The sequence below is a fragment of the Tachyglossus aculeatus genome, chromosome 4 (genome assembly GCF_015852505.1).
Source record: "Tachyglossus aculeatus isolate mTacAcu1 chromosome 4, mTacAcu1.pri, whole genome shotgun sequence".
Taxonomy (NCBI): Eukaryota; Metazoa; Chordata; class Mammalia; order Monotremata; family Tachyglossidae; genus Tachyglossus; species Tachyglossus aculeatus.
Genome location: NC_052069.1, coordinates 72,577,517 through 72,590,077, shown reverse-complemented (window position 1 = coordinate 72,590,077; position 12,561 = coordinate 72,577,517). Strand labels below are relative to the sequence as shown.

General features: G+C 39.0%; 1 protein-coding gene across 1 annotated transcript in view; it reads right to left on the bottom strand.

The window, feature by feature from the left end:
- The window catches only part of CSMD3 (CUB and Sushi multiple domains 3), a 781,433-nt gene that overhangs the window by 32,739 nt on the left and 736,133 nt on the right, over window positions 1–12,561 (bottom strand). Inside the window, exons 60-62 of the mRNA XM_038745631.1 lie at window positions 9,210–9,383; window positions 1,520–1,693; window positions 422–495 (exon numbers count right to left, since the gene is read on the bottom strand). Coding sequence (XP_038601559.1) covers window positions 422–495; window positions 1,520–1,693; window positions 9,210–9,383 — 422 coding nt within the window. The remainder of the gene's footprint in view (window positions 1–421; window positions 496–1,519; window positions 1,694–9,209; window positions 9,384–12,561) is intronic.

The following is a 12,561-nucleotide window of genomic DNA, read 5'->3' as shown; positions in this document are numbered from 1 at the left end:
ATTTATTTACATTGATGCCTGTCTACTTCTTTTGTATTGTTTCCTACCCCCATTATTGGGTAGTTGTCTCTATTTGTTGCCGAACTGTACTTTGCACACAGTAAGCACTCAATAAATATGACTGAATGAATATAGGTTCGATTTAAGAAGTAAGTTCCTGATTGGAGGGGCTAGCCTCCAAAGAAGATTATAAGGCAGTCCAACTTTTTTAAGGATGGAATAAGAAACTACATTGGCTGCCCACCTAAATAATATTCTATAAAAAATACTAGTTGGGCTTTAAAGGATTTGGAAATAATAATAACTCTTTAGATTGGTTTAAGTTCCATATAATGCCAATTACCAACTAACCCTAGTTATAATTAGATTTTTAATGTAAAATGAGACCATAAATTGAAGGAAAAAAAAAGAAAGGACCTACTTGAAATCCAAAGGTGTTGTTCTGGGATCCATGATGGGGTACTCCTGGATTTTCACATGCTGTGCGGGTGGGTTCTAGAACAAATATAGAGAAATATACATTTGGTATTTATAATCAAACACAGTTTCAATTGACATGGAATGGTGGCTCAGTGGAAGAATGAAAAATGAAGAATTAAAACATTTTGTAGATTACATAATGACTCCAAAGAAACCAACCAGGGAGTCCCTTAAAAATGTCAGTATGAGTCTATATGTATTTTGTGATTCTCACAGGGAAAAACTGCATTGATTTATACCAGCCACACAGCCTGCTATGTTTTCTTTATCAGCAAAATGAAAAGATGAATTTTTTCCTCAATGTTTAGTAAACATAGTACTTTTTTTAGTAGAAAATCCTTTAGAATTTTGGCGTTTTAATCAATTTGGTTTATTACTCAAATATGGAAACATGACTCCTTGTCTTCAAACAAAGAAAAAGGAGAAAAAAAAAAGAGGCAGGGAAGAAAAATTTGCAGAAAATATCCATGCAGAATTTTGGGCAGATTGCTCCAACAGGGAACTTCTGTTATTTGGCATCAGATGGAACATCCTCTTTCTGAGACTAGAATTTCCTCGGCAACAATTACTTGGATGTGAAATATCACCTTGGAGGGCTGCCTACACCTGCTGGAGGTTTCTGAACAGAGAAATCTTGGCAGAGGATGGATTTTCTAGGTTGACTGCTTGCATGGAAACAAATTTACAGGCAGGTCTATTCAGCCAAATGGTGAATCCTGCTATTGTTGAAATGCTCAAATGCTTCTATATTGCAAATGTACCCTTTGTACATTTAGAGCAGCAGGTTCCACTTTACGAAGAGTAAATTCTCGAAAACAATGGAGTTCAAATATTCTCACATCCACTTATGCATTCCATTGAGGAGCCCTTTTCTGAAAAATACATTGCTAATAAAAGATTTCATAAGATCTTCCAACTCAAATCTTCTGGTTTTAGTTTTAATGCTGCAGCGTAAATTACCAAATTGTCATGTTTTTATTTAATACAATGCTTATACATTAACTTCAAAATTACCAAAACAAGATAGATTTTACTTTACCTATACAACGTGGTGATGAGCCACTCCACGTCCCATCGGCTTGACATATCCTTGTGCTGGACCCCACCAAGATGAAAGGAGAGGTGCAGCTAAAAGAGACCTCGGATTGGTAGATGAAACTTTTTCCTTCCCTTTTCCCTTGGGCAGGTGTCCCGGGGTCACCACAAAACTTTGCTATGAGTAAAAACAGCAGCAACAATCTTATAAAATATCGTGCATTTTCTAAACAATTCAGAGAAACAGCACATTATTCAGTTGCTCCAATTAGGTAATATTATATCCAGAATTAGTCTTCTCCACTATTTAAAGGAAGAGGTGTTGAAGTCCACACCAGTTACTGGATAGGAATTGATTGTGGTTATAGTGGTTTGTGCAGCTGTGCTGAGGCTGTTCCATAGCTTCAGAGCCAAACAGGTAGTTGTAATATAGGAGAAAGTTTTTGAAGATATAATTTAAAATCAAATCTTTAAAAACACATAAAAGTCACAACTGTATATGAACCTGATATTTATGTTTCAATACATTACCTTTTCTTCAGATAATCCAGCATAGATTGCTGCTTCAGGCCCTATTTTCTACTGTCAAGATGCATACTTTTTAAAAAATTATCATGACTTTCACCATGTTTGTTTACTCAAATAGCAGGTATTCGACCTTGTCTGAGGCAGAATGAAGAATTTATGGTTCACTGATCTAATAAGATATGGCAAGTCCTCTGTCCCTAATTTCCATCTTTAATTTACCTAATCATTGATAAAAGTAACCATTTTTTGCAGTTCATACATTTTTCTGAATCAGAAGGCTGTTTAACATGAAACAAGGACAGTTTTACTCACTTTTTTTTAGTTTGATATAGTCTGAATATTAATTCATCATGTGCATCTTATAAAACTACAGTTGATCCTTTAAATAGTGCTAACCATGGATAATTTTAGCAAATATATTTGACAAAATAATTAGGTTCTTTCAGTTTGTATTCTTCTAACTTTGTTTTGATGTCTTTGAATCCCTCAGGTCAATTCCAATTCTACTGCAGCAGTGTGCAGGGTTTCCAGGGTTTCCCAGCCATATCTAGCCCTTGCCATTATTTTAACATTGTTAACATCTGTCCTCTCTTTTCCATCCAGACTGCTACCACTTTAATCCAAACACTTATCTTCTCTATCCTTGATTACGGCATCAGTCTTCTTGCTGAACTCCCTGCCTCCTGTTTCTCCCTATTCCAGTTCATACTTGAATCAATCATATTTATTAAGCACCTATTGTGTACAGATCACTGTACTAAGCACTTGGGAGGGTACAATATGACAATATAATGAACACAATCCCTGTGCACAGCGAGTTTACTGTCTTCACTCTGATGCCCAGATCACTTTTCTAAAGAACCATTCTGTCCATTTTTTCCCCACTCCTCAAGAAGCTCCAGTGGTTGCTCATCTACTTCTGCATCAAAATGGAACTCCTTACCATAGACTTTAAAGCACACAAATCACCTTGTCCCCCTCGACTATACTTCATTGATTTCCTACTACAATGCAGCCTGCACACCTTGATCCTCTAATACCAATCTGTTCACTGTACCACAATCTTCTACACCTCACCACTGACCTCTCACCCACGTCCTTCCTCTGGCCAGTAGTGCCCTCCCCCTTCATACCCGAAAGATCATCGTTCTTCTCACTTTCAAAGCCTTATTAAAATCTCTTCCAAGAGGCCTTCCCCAGCTAAGCCCTCATTTTCTCTTCTCACACACCCTTCTGTGTCACCTTTGCACTTGTATTTGCACCCTTTAGTCACCCCTCCCTCAGTCCTAAAGCAGTTAAGTAAATATCTGAAATTTATTTATATTAATGTCTATATTCTCATCTAGACTGTAAACTCACTGTGGACAGGGAATATATCTTGTAACACTAATAATTAAGGTATTTGTTAAGCACTTATTATGTTCCAGGCACTGTACTAAGCGCTGGGATGGATACAAGCAAAGGGTTTGGACAAAGTCCCTTGTCCCACATGGGGTTCACAATCTCAATCCCCACTTTACAGATGAGGTCATTGAAGTACAGAGAAGTTAAGTGACTTGCCCAAGGTCACACAGCAGACAATTGACCAAGCAGGAATTAGAACCCAGGACCTTCTGACTCCCAGGCTGTGCTCTATCCATTACATCATGTTGCTTCATGCACTATAACCTCTCAAGTGTTTAGCACAGTGTTCTGCGAATAGTAAAATCTCAATAAATATAATTGATAGATTGATGATGACAAACTACTGATTTACCAACATGTTCACAGACCTAGTTCATGTAGAATTACAGGGTATCTGTAAATTTGCAATATGAAAATTAGGTACTTAAAAATATTCCACAAAATATTCAAATTCTTGGGGATAGTGTATGCTTTAAAGAATTGAATTTCCTTCTTGGAAAAATAAATCTTATAACTTGGGCTTCCATTATTAATAATAATAATGATGGCATTTATTAAGCGCTTACTATGTGCCAAGCACTGTTCTAAGAGCTGATTTGAACATCACCGATTAATCTATGTTTACTTAATGCAAGTTAAGTCTAAAGCATTAACTGATTTTTTTTTAAGTTAAATAAAAAATATCCTCCAGCAATCCTTTGACTACTAGCTAAGGTCTACCCATGGTCTGGAAAATAAAAAGAAAATATGCTTCAGTCATATTTATTGAGCATTTACTGTGTGCAGAGCATGGTACTAAGCACTTGAAAAAGTACAATACAACAATAAACAGATACATTCCCTGCCCACAGTGAGCTTACATCTTGTGAAACCAGTGTGGCCTAGTAAAAAGAACATGGGTTTGGCATGTTCTAGAAGGGCTTGGCATGGGCTTGGCATGTTCTGAATTCTAATTTCTGCTCCACCACTTTTCTGCTGGATGACCAGGGGCAAGTAGTCACTTAGCTCTTCTGTGTGTCTCAGTTATCTCACCGGTAAAATGGGAATTAAAGCTGTAAACCCCATGAGGGACAGGGACTGTGTCCAACCTTACTGTCTTCTATCTACCCAAGTGCTTAATATAGTGCCTGCTACAGAGTAAGTGCTTAACAATTACCATAAAAAGAAAAAAAAAGGGCAGCAGGAAGTAGCTCTCAGAGCATCCTTCAGGGAAGCAGTTGCTACACCTTCACAGGTTTTTGGAGTACATGGGTGCCCAAAGCAAGGTTCACCTTTCACAATTATCCTCAGGGGAGAAGAGGTGGCCCTGGGCAGTGTCACTGAGTCAGGCAATTTGTGAGGGTGTGGGAATACAGGTGTTCTTATGGACCTGATGGTAGAGGAAGAAGACAAAACCAGAAATGGTAAACCTGATGAGCCCAGGACAACCAGAGCTGAGAATGATGGGGGTCAGGAGATGCAACAGTGGGCATTGCTTTGCAGGGATATTTGGGTGCAGTCAAGTGTCTTGGGAACTGTGCTCACTGTTTGCATTATGTTCCATCCTGGAAAATATTGGGAACATGCCACAACTGGGGTGATGTGTTAAGGTTAAGGTTTTCACTCATATTTAGTAACTGAATGCCTGAAAAAGGCCACTCCATGTATCCAGTGTGAGGTGGATGCTGCAGACATCATGTCTGTTAAGATGAAATATCATCCACTTGAAATTAGAAGTGAGGTGTGATGACCAGTTACAGTGCTCCCCACATTTAAGAGCAGCAGCAAGCTCTAGTGGAAAGTGCAGGGACCTGAGAGCTAGAAATGGGTTTTAATCCCAGCTATGCCACTTGTCTGCTGTGACCTTGGGCAAGTCACTTAACTTCTCTTGCCTCAGTTACCTCAACTATACAATGGAGATTAAGAATGTGGGCCCTTTATAAAACAGAGATGTTTCCAACCTGATTATTTTGTATCTATCTCAGAGCTTAGGGCAGTGCCTGGCATGGCACATAGTAAGTGCTTAACAAATCCCATTCAAAATCAGACAGGGAGGAAAAGATCAGGAGCGCTTCTCCCTGCAGTGTGTAAACTGACCCAATCGGAGAGAAGGATTAAAGAGGACGTTGAGGGGCCAAATTGTGTGGAAGAAGTAGAACTTGGCCAACTTGAAAGTGAGGGAATTAAGTTATGGGTCAGGGAGAACAGGACAAGGGGAGAGCTGAGAGCTCATGCCGGAGACTTTGAACAGACAGAAGGCACAGGGAGGATTCAGAGACGATCCCTGGAGGTTCACAGTCCAGCAGCCTGGACTCTGAGGAACTGAGCCTTCTGCCTCAACTACATGCTTCTGCCTGTGCATATAGCTATAATTCTATTTATTCTGATGGTTTTGACACCTGTCTACATGCTTTGTTTTGTTGTCTGTCTCCCCCTTCTAGACTGTGAGCCCATTGTTGGGTAGGGACCGTCTCTACATGTTGCCGACTTGTACTTCCCAAGCGCTTAGTACATTGCTCTGCACACAGTAAGCACTCAATAAATAAGACTGAATGAATGAATGAATGCCCCAGGACACCTACAGGGAAATATAGAGAGTACCAGAAGAGGGGACAGAATTAAATCCAGGGAAAAGTTGTCAACTTGTACTTCCCAAGTGCTTAGTACAGTGCTCTGCACACAGTAAGTGCTCAATAAATACAATTGAATGAATAAATGAAAAAGTGGTTTAACCTGGATTTGTTTGGGTTGTTGCCTCATTAAGGATACATTAAATATTGTACATATCCTGGATCTTGATGTCTACCTGCAGGCTGGAGGAGGAGCTCTGGGTGCCAGAGAGACACACAACCTGGGGAGCCAGGGGTGGGAGTTTCCGTGAGCTTCTTGAAGCCAAGCTCAGAAGGGAGTGATTGGCTAGTCCCCAATGACCTCTATGCCTTTGGGGAGATGTCTGGGCTTTAGCCATACAGTGCTGGCAGCAAGAGGGCTGCAGGATATTAGAGAGAGTAGGAGGACCCAGAACCTGCAGTAGAAGAATGAAAACTCTGGCATGATTTAGGAACCAGTTGAGTGGAGTGACCTCAGAGGTTCCTTCTGGCAGAATTTAGGGCTGAAAACCCCTGGTTACATCAAGTCCACAAGACCAAATGTCTTACATTCACTATGTCTTTGTATGTTTGTTGTAGAAGAAACTTCCTTCTTTGGAATAAGCAAGTTACATAGTCATTGGCTTTTACCTGTTAGCCTGCAAAGAAGGGAGTTGATAAGGGAATGAATCCTCACTTGGGAAAAGTTGCAAAATATTACATTACGGTATGTTAACCACATACAACTCACTCACCAAATTCCTGTCTCATTTTACTCTGTGGAGTCTGTTTTTGTCTTAGAGTTAAAGGGTCTGACCCAAAAGATGCAAGGAAAAGGAAACGGATTAACATTTAAAACGACTCAGAAAATTGAACATGAGTTGGCAGCTAATAAGGAAATATTCCTATCCTTAAATCATCATTGAACATGCTTAACAGTGACCAGTTTGGTGAAAAATGGTCAGAAAATCAAAAACAAACTCTCATATCTCTCCATGAAGAACTATATTTAGATGGGGCAGGCAGTGAGACATAAATACACTTCTAGAATTGGTCCTGAAGTCCTTATTAAGGGGACTTGGTATCGCGGATAATTAATTCAGGCAAGATAGGTTTTATGAACTGCATTAACTGGACTATCCCTACATTTTACATTTTGCTTTCTTGTCAGTGCTTACTCTATTGCAACACTTTATATTCTGTATCTAGACTATAAGCCCCTTGTGGAAATAAATCGTGTTGATCAACGTTTTTGTACTGTTCTCTATCTAGCTAAGTATAGTACTCTAGACATACTATGTCTAGTACTCTAGACATAATAAGTATGCAATAAATACCATCAATTGTTTGTAGCTGGAATGTTCCTTACTCTTAGAAGGTACACCATCCTATATTCCTTCCTTCTCAGTAAGTACCACATACGATTAATGATAAACATGCATCTACCTTTTCCATTTTCATATCATTTTGCGTATTATCTTCATATTATATATAACCTCTAAAATATATATGAATACACACTATTGTTTCAGCTCATTGGACATTAAATATCATTTCCATCAATGCAGAACGTCATATTGCTTTAACAAACTTTAAAAAATGTTTGCTCTCTTTTTTGCTTCACCTTTAGACCTGATGTTATCCCTCAAAGGAAGCAGTATGACCTTGTGGAAAAACCATAGGCCTGGGAGCCAGAGAACCTGGATTGTAATCCCAGGTCCAACCCTTATCTGCTCTATGACTTCGGAAAAGGCACTTCTCTGTGACTCAATTACCTCATCTGTAAAATGGGGATTAAGACTGCAAGGCCTATGTGAGATATGGACCTTGTCCAACCTTGTATCCACCACAACGCTTAGTACAGTGACCACAACAAAGTAAGTGCTTAACAAATACCTTTAAAAAATGCTATACTCCAATTCTATAGTTTTAAATGGAATAGCATTATTCATCATTTTTGGTTTCATTTTTCTCCCCAGACAAATCTCATTCACATCTTCTGTAATATTTTCATTGGTGCTAATTATAAATTTTTCTTATTACCTCTACAGAGCTGTCGATTTTCCATTTAAACCACATATGGTCCTGGCCTTCTCCACACAACAATCTTAATCACCACCAATGTTACCTTTAAATAACTCTATTTTATGTTTTAAAAAAATTCAGGCCCATTACTAGCTGTCTGCTCTTATGTATACACACTTTGTTTTGTTGTCGCCCTACTTGTCATGTAAAAACAAGCAAACTCTCAGTACTGACTCATCTGACATAAATTCAGAATTAAAAATGGATTTGATTTTACTATGCCACTCAATGCAATCATTTCTGAAAAGTAATAATAGTAACACTTTTTGTATGAACTCCTATCACATAAGAAGTTTAATTTCCACTTTCAAAGACATAATAATTCATAATCCATAATCAATGGCTCTCTATCATATGAATTAATATTGTTTCACATGTTAAACAAGATTCCTTAGTATTATCCATGTCACTGTTTAATTTGCAAATATTTATAAAGTGCATTTTTTTTACATTTCTCCCTCGTCAATTGATCCTCAAAACTATGTGCTCATATATTTTAGAATAGCAGGCATTAATACTTTGAAAAATATATTGAATGAAAGTCTAAATTCTTGATAGAATATTGTGCTCTCTACAATCCAACAAAATGTAATTCCTCATTTTTTTATCCAGTGGGTTATTCTGATGTGAAGTTTCTGCAGTAATCGTCCACACTGGATCATATTTCACTATATTTTCTTAATACCCTGTCATACAATGCAGCCAATTCCTAGTTAGAATTTTTTCAAATAAAAAATATGTTCTTCAGTATAGTCACATTCATTTTTCTTCAAAGTGACACTGTTTAAATGAGTGTACATAAGAATTCACATATAAGAGCTAGATTTTCTATCTTAACTTTTTAAGAGGCCTTCACTTTAGGAATGGAAAATCAGTCTGTGTATATATATATTCACATGACAATAACCACATTTTAGCTCCTGAACTCAAAGGCGGTGGAGAGACATTGAACATTATCTGTATTTTTAAATGTACAGAGGCTGAAACATGCAAAAGGTTATAAAGCCTAAATATATTTAGCAGAGCAATCATGTTTCCAACCGTAGAAGTGTAAAATGCAACAGAAAAACGCGTTCTAAAATTTTTAAAAAGTATAATAACCACACTTACGTAAGCACTGTGGCACTTCACCACTCCATGTCCCATTTCCTACACAGGTCAAAACAGCAGGGAAAGATAGCTCGTATCCAGGAGAACAGATGTAGCTAATACTGAATCCCCAGTCAAAATTTGTTCCTTCCAACCTTCCATTAGAGATCTGGGGAGGAGTTGGGCAGGTAACAGCTGCAATTACATTAAAGTGATTAGACCCAGCTGCTGCAAATGTCCTCGGTGTAGAAAATCAGAGAAAAGCCATATGTGCTAATTTACCCTTTTTGAGGACAATACAGTGAGAACCTCCTTCATTCTCTTAACAGCATTTTTGCAATGACACCCAAAGTAATGCAACTAGTATTCACAGTATCTCAGAGACAAAATGGCAGGTACTTTCCAGGGCTTCTCTCAAAATATCAGGCTGACCAAGATCAAAAGCTACGGATATATAGGGTGATTTATACTGTGTAGTGGAACTGATAAATTATTAGATTAAATGGGACTATTTTCTAAGGATTGGCAGTGTGCTGGAGAGCAGTATTGTTTGATTAAAGAAAGAACATGTTTGTTTTGCCAAGTAGGAAACCCAGAGCTTAGTTTTTTGTTTTTGTTTTTTTTTAATGAACAAATGACTTTCCTTTATGTGACTAAAATATATGCTTTCAGTCATCATTCGATTTATTCAATTGTATTTATTGAGTGCTTACTGTGTAGAAATCACTATACTAAGCACTTATTTCCTCTTTCTTAAATAATAAAGCAGAGATCATGGTTGTAGAAAAGCTATATTTCTGCACCACCACCTTGATGTTGACTACCGAAAGAGAACAAGGGACCAAGTGTTATGGATGGAGAGGAAGAAGGTTCAGAAAAATAAAGACGAGGAAGTAACTATTTTTAGGCAAGCATGTTGTGGGCAGGGAATGTGTCTACCAACTCTGTTTTATTATACTTCCCAAAACACTTAGTACAGTGCTCTGCATGCAATATACACTCAGGGAATATGATTGATCGATAATTTATGGAATGAATTGTGCTTTTCACACTCTTACATTAAACCTATAACCAATCAATCAGCAGTATTTGTTAAATAATTAGTATGTTCAGAGCACTGAACTGAGCATTTGGAATAATACAATAGAGACAAGAGAAGCAGCGTGGCTCAGTGGCAAGAGCCTGGGCTTTGGAGTCAGAGGTCATGGGTTCAAATCCCTGCTCTGCCACTTGTCGGCTGTGTGACTTTGGGCAAGTCACTTAACTTCTCTGGGCCTCAGTTACCTCATCTGTAAAATGGGGATTAAGATTGTGAGCCCCCCGTGGAACAACCTGATCACCTTGTATCCCCCCCACTCCAGCGCTTAGAACAGTGCTTGGCACTAAATCAATGCCATTATTATTATTATTAAGAGAAGTGATCTCTATCCTAAAGAAGTTTGTCTAGTGGAGGAGACAAATTACTGGAAGAAGAAAATAAAAGAGTGTAAAGATATGTTTGGTTTTGTTCTCTGTCTCCCCCTTTTAGACTGTGAGCCCACTGTTGGGTAGGGACTGTCTCTATATGTTGCCAACTTGTACTTCCCAAGCGCTTAGTACAGTGCTCTGCACACAGTAAGTGCTCAATAAATACGATTGATTGATTAAAGATATGCGCATAAGTGCTACTGGTGTAGAGGCTGAGGGATTAATATTTGAGAGTTTAGGTGATGGGCAAGTCATGAACTGGCAGGAGGAGAGGGAACAGTATGGAAGTGAGAGATTAATCAGGGAAGACCTTCTGGAGGAGGGGTCATTTTAAAAGGGTGATATCTACAACTGTCCCGGGAAGCATCCTACCAACCCCCTCTGAGCAACCTGCGGGAACCAAATCTATCTTCTCAACTTTTATGACAGTAAGGTAGGTTGTGGTAGTTTGTAACCAGCACAGTTAGTTGCCTGGCTTTGGATGATATCCACTATTTATTATTGAAATTTTTCTTCTGATTGACCAATATCAAAATTATACTGTTTTCTCTCACTTAAACTGTAAGCCCCCTGTGGCCAGGAAGCAGGTCGTCTAATTTTCTTCTAATGCCTCAGTAGTTACTACAGTGTTTTGCACATTGTAAGCACATAAAAATAAATTATAATAATACAAAAATATTTAAATGAAGCTTATGACACGCATCTAATCCAACTTCTATGGCTCCCACCCCCAAAATACCAATTGGTGTATATGTGTGTTGGGGGTGGGGTGGGGAGGAAAGGGGGCCCAGAGTGAATGACAGCATCATTAATGGCATTTGTTAAGTTCTTACCATGCACTGTTCTAAGCGCTGGGGTGATACAAAGTGATCACATTGTCCCACGTGGGGCTCACAGTCTTAATCCCCATTTTACCGATGAGGTAACTGAGGCTCAAAGAAGTTAAGTGACTTGCCCAAGGTCACACAGCAGAAATATGGGGGAGCCAGTATTAGAACCCATAACCTCTGACTCCCGAGTCCGTGCTCTTTCCACTGAGCCATGCTGCTCCCTAAAATGGCATTTATTAAGCACTTACTATGTGCAAAGCACTGTTCTAAGCACTGGGGAGGTTACAAGGTGATCAGGTTGTCCCACGTGGGGCTCACAGTCTTCATCCCCATTTCTACAGATGAGGTAACAGGCACAGAGAAGTTAAGTGACTTGCCCAAAGTCACACAGCCAACAACTGGCAGAGTCTGGATTTGAACCCATGACCTCTGACTCCAAAGCCCGTGCTCTTTCCACTGAGCCACACTGCTTCGCCTAATCAGGATACTAAAGTAAGAATTAGTAATAGTAGTAGCAGCAGCAACAGCAGGATTTATTGACCACCCACTTGGAGTGGTGCAATGCACTAGGTCCTTGAGGAGTCCCTGTCCTCAAACGACTTACACTCCGATGGAGGGAGACGAACACAATTATATTTGTAATGCCATCAGAGTGAAGGAATTGAGAAGGCATACATATGAATGATAAAAATATCTCACTTTAGGCAAAGAGCTAGCACTAGTGGGAGTTCCACGGGACAGACAGTAGTATTAGGTTTTGGAACATATGAGCCATTATTTGGTCCCTCAAGCCCTGCAAGGGATCTTTATATTAGCAAATCCCACTGCTGTGCAGATTTTGTTTTGTATTTTCTATCTCCCTGCCCTCTTCCCTAATCCTGTTTCTGCCTCAGGAGGCCTCAAGAAGTGAATCCAAGAATACTAGCAAGGGGGTGGGAGATCCTGGACTATGTACCAGTATTTTTACTCAGCAGCATCAACTGGCCCATTTCCCTCATTGAACTCTAAGATTCCTGAGGATAAATTATCCCTTTGCTCTCCTAGAACAGTGCTCTCCATATAGTAGATGCTTGAAC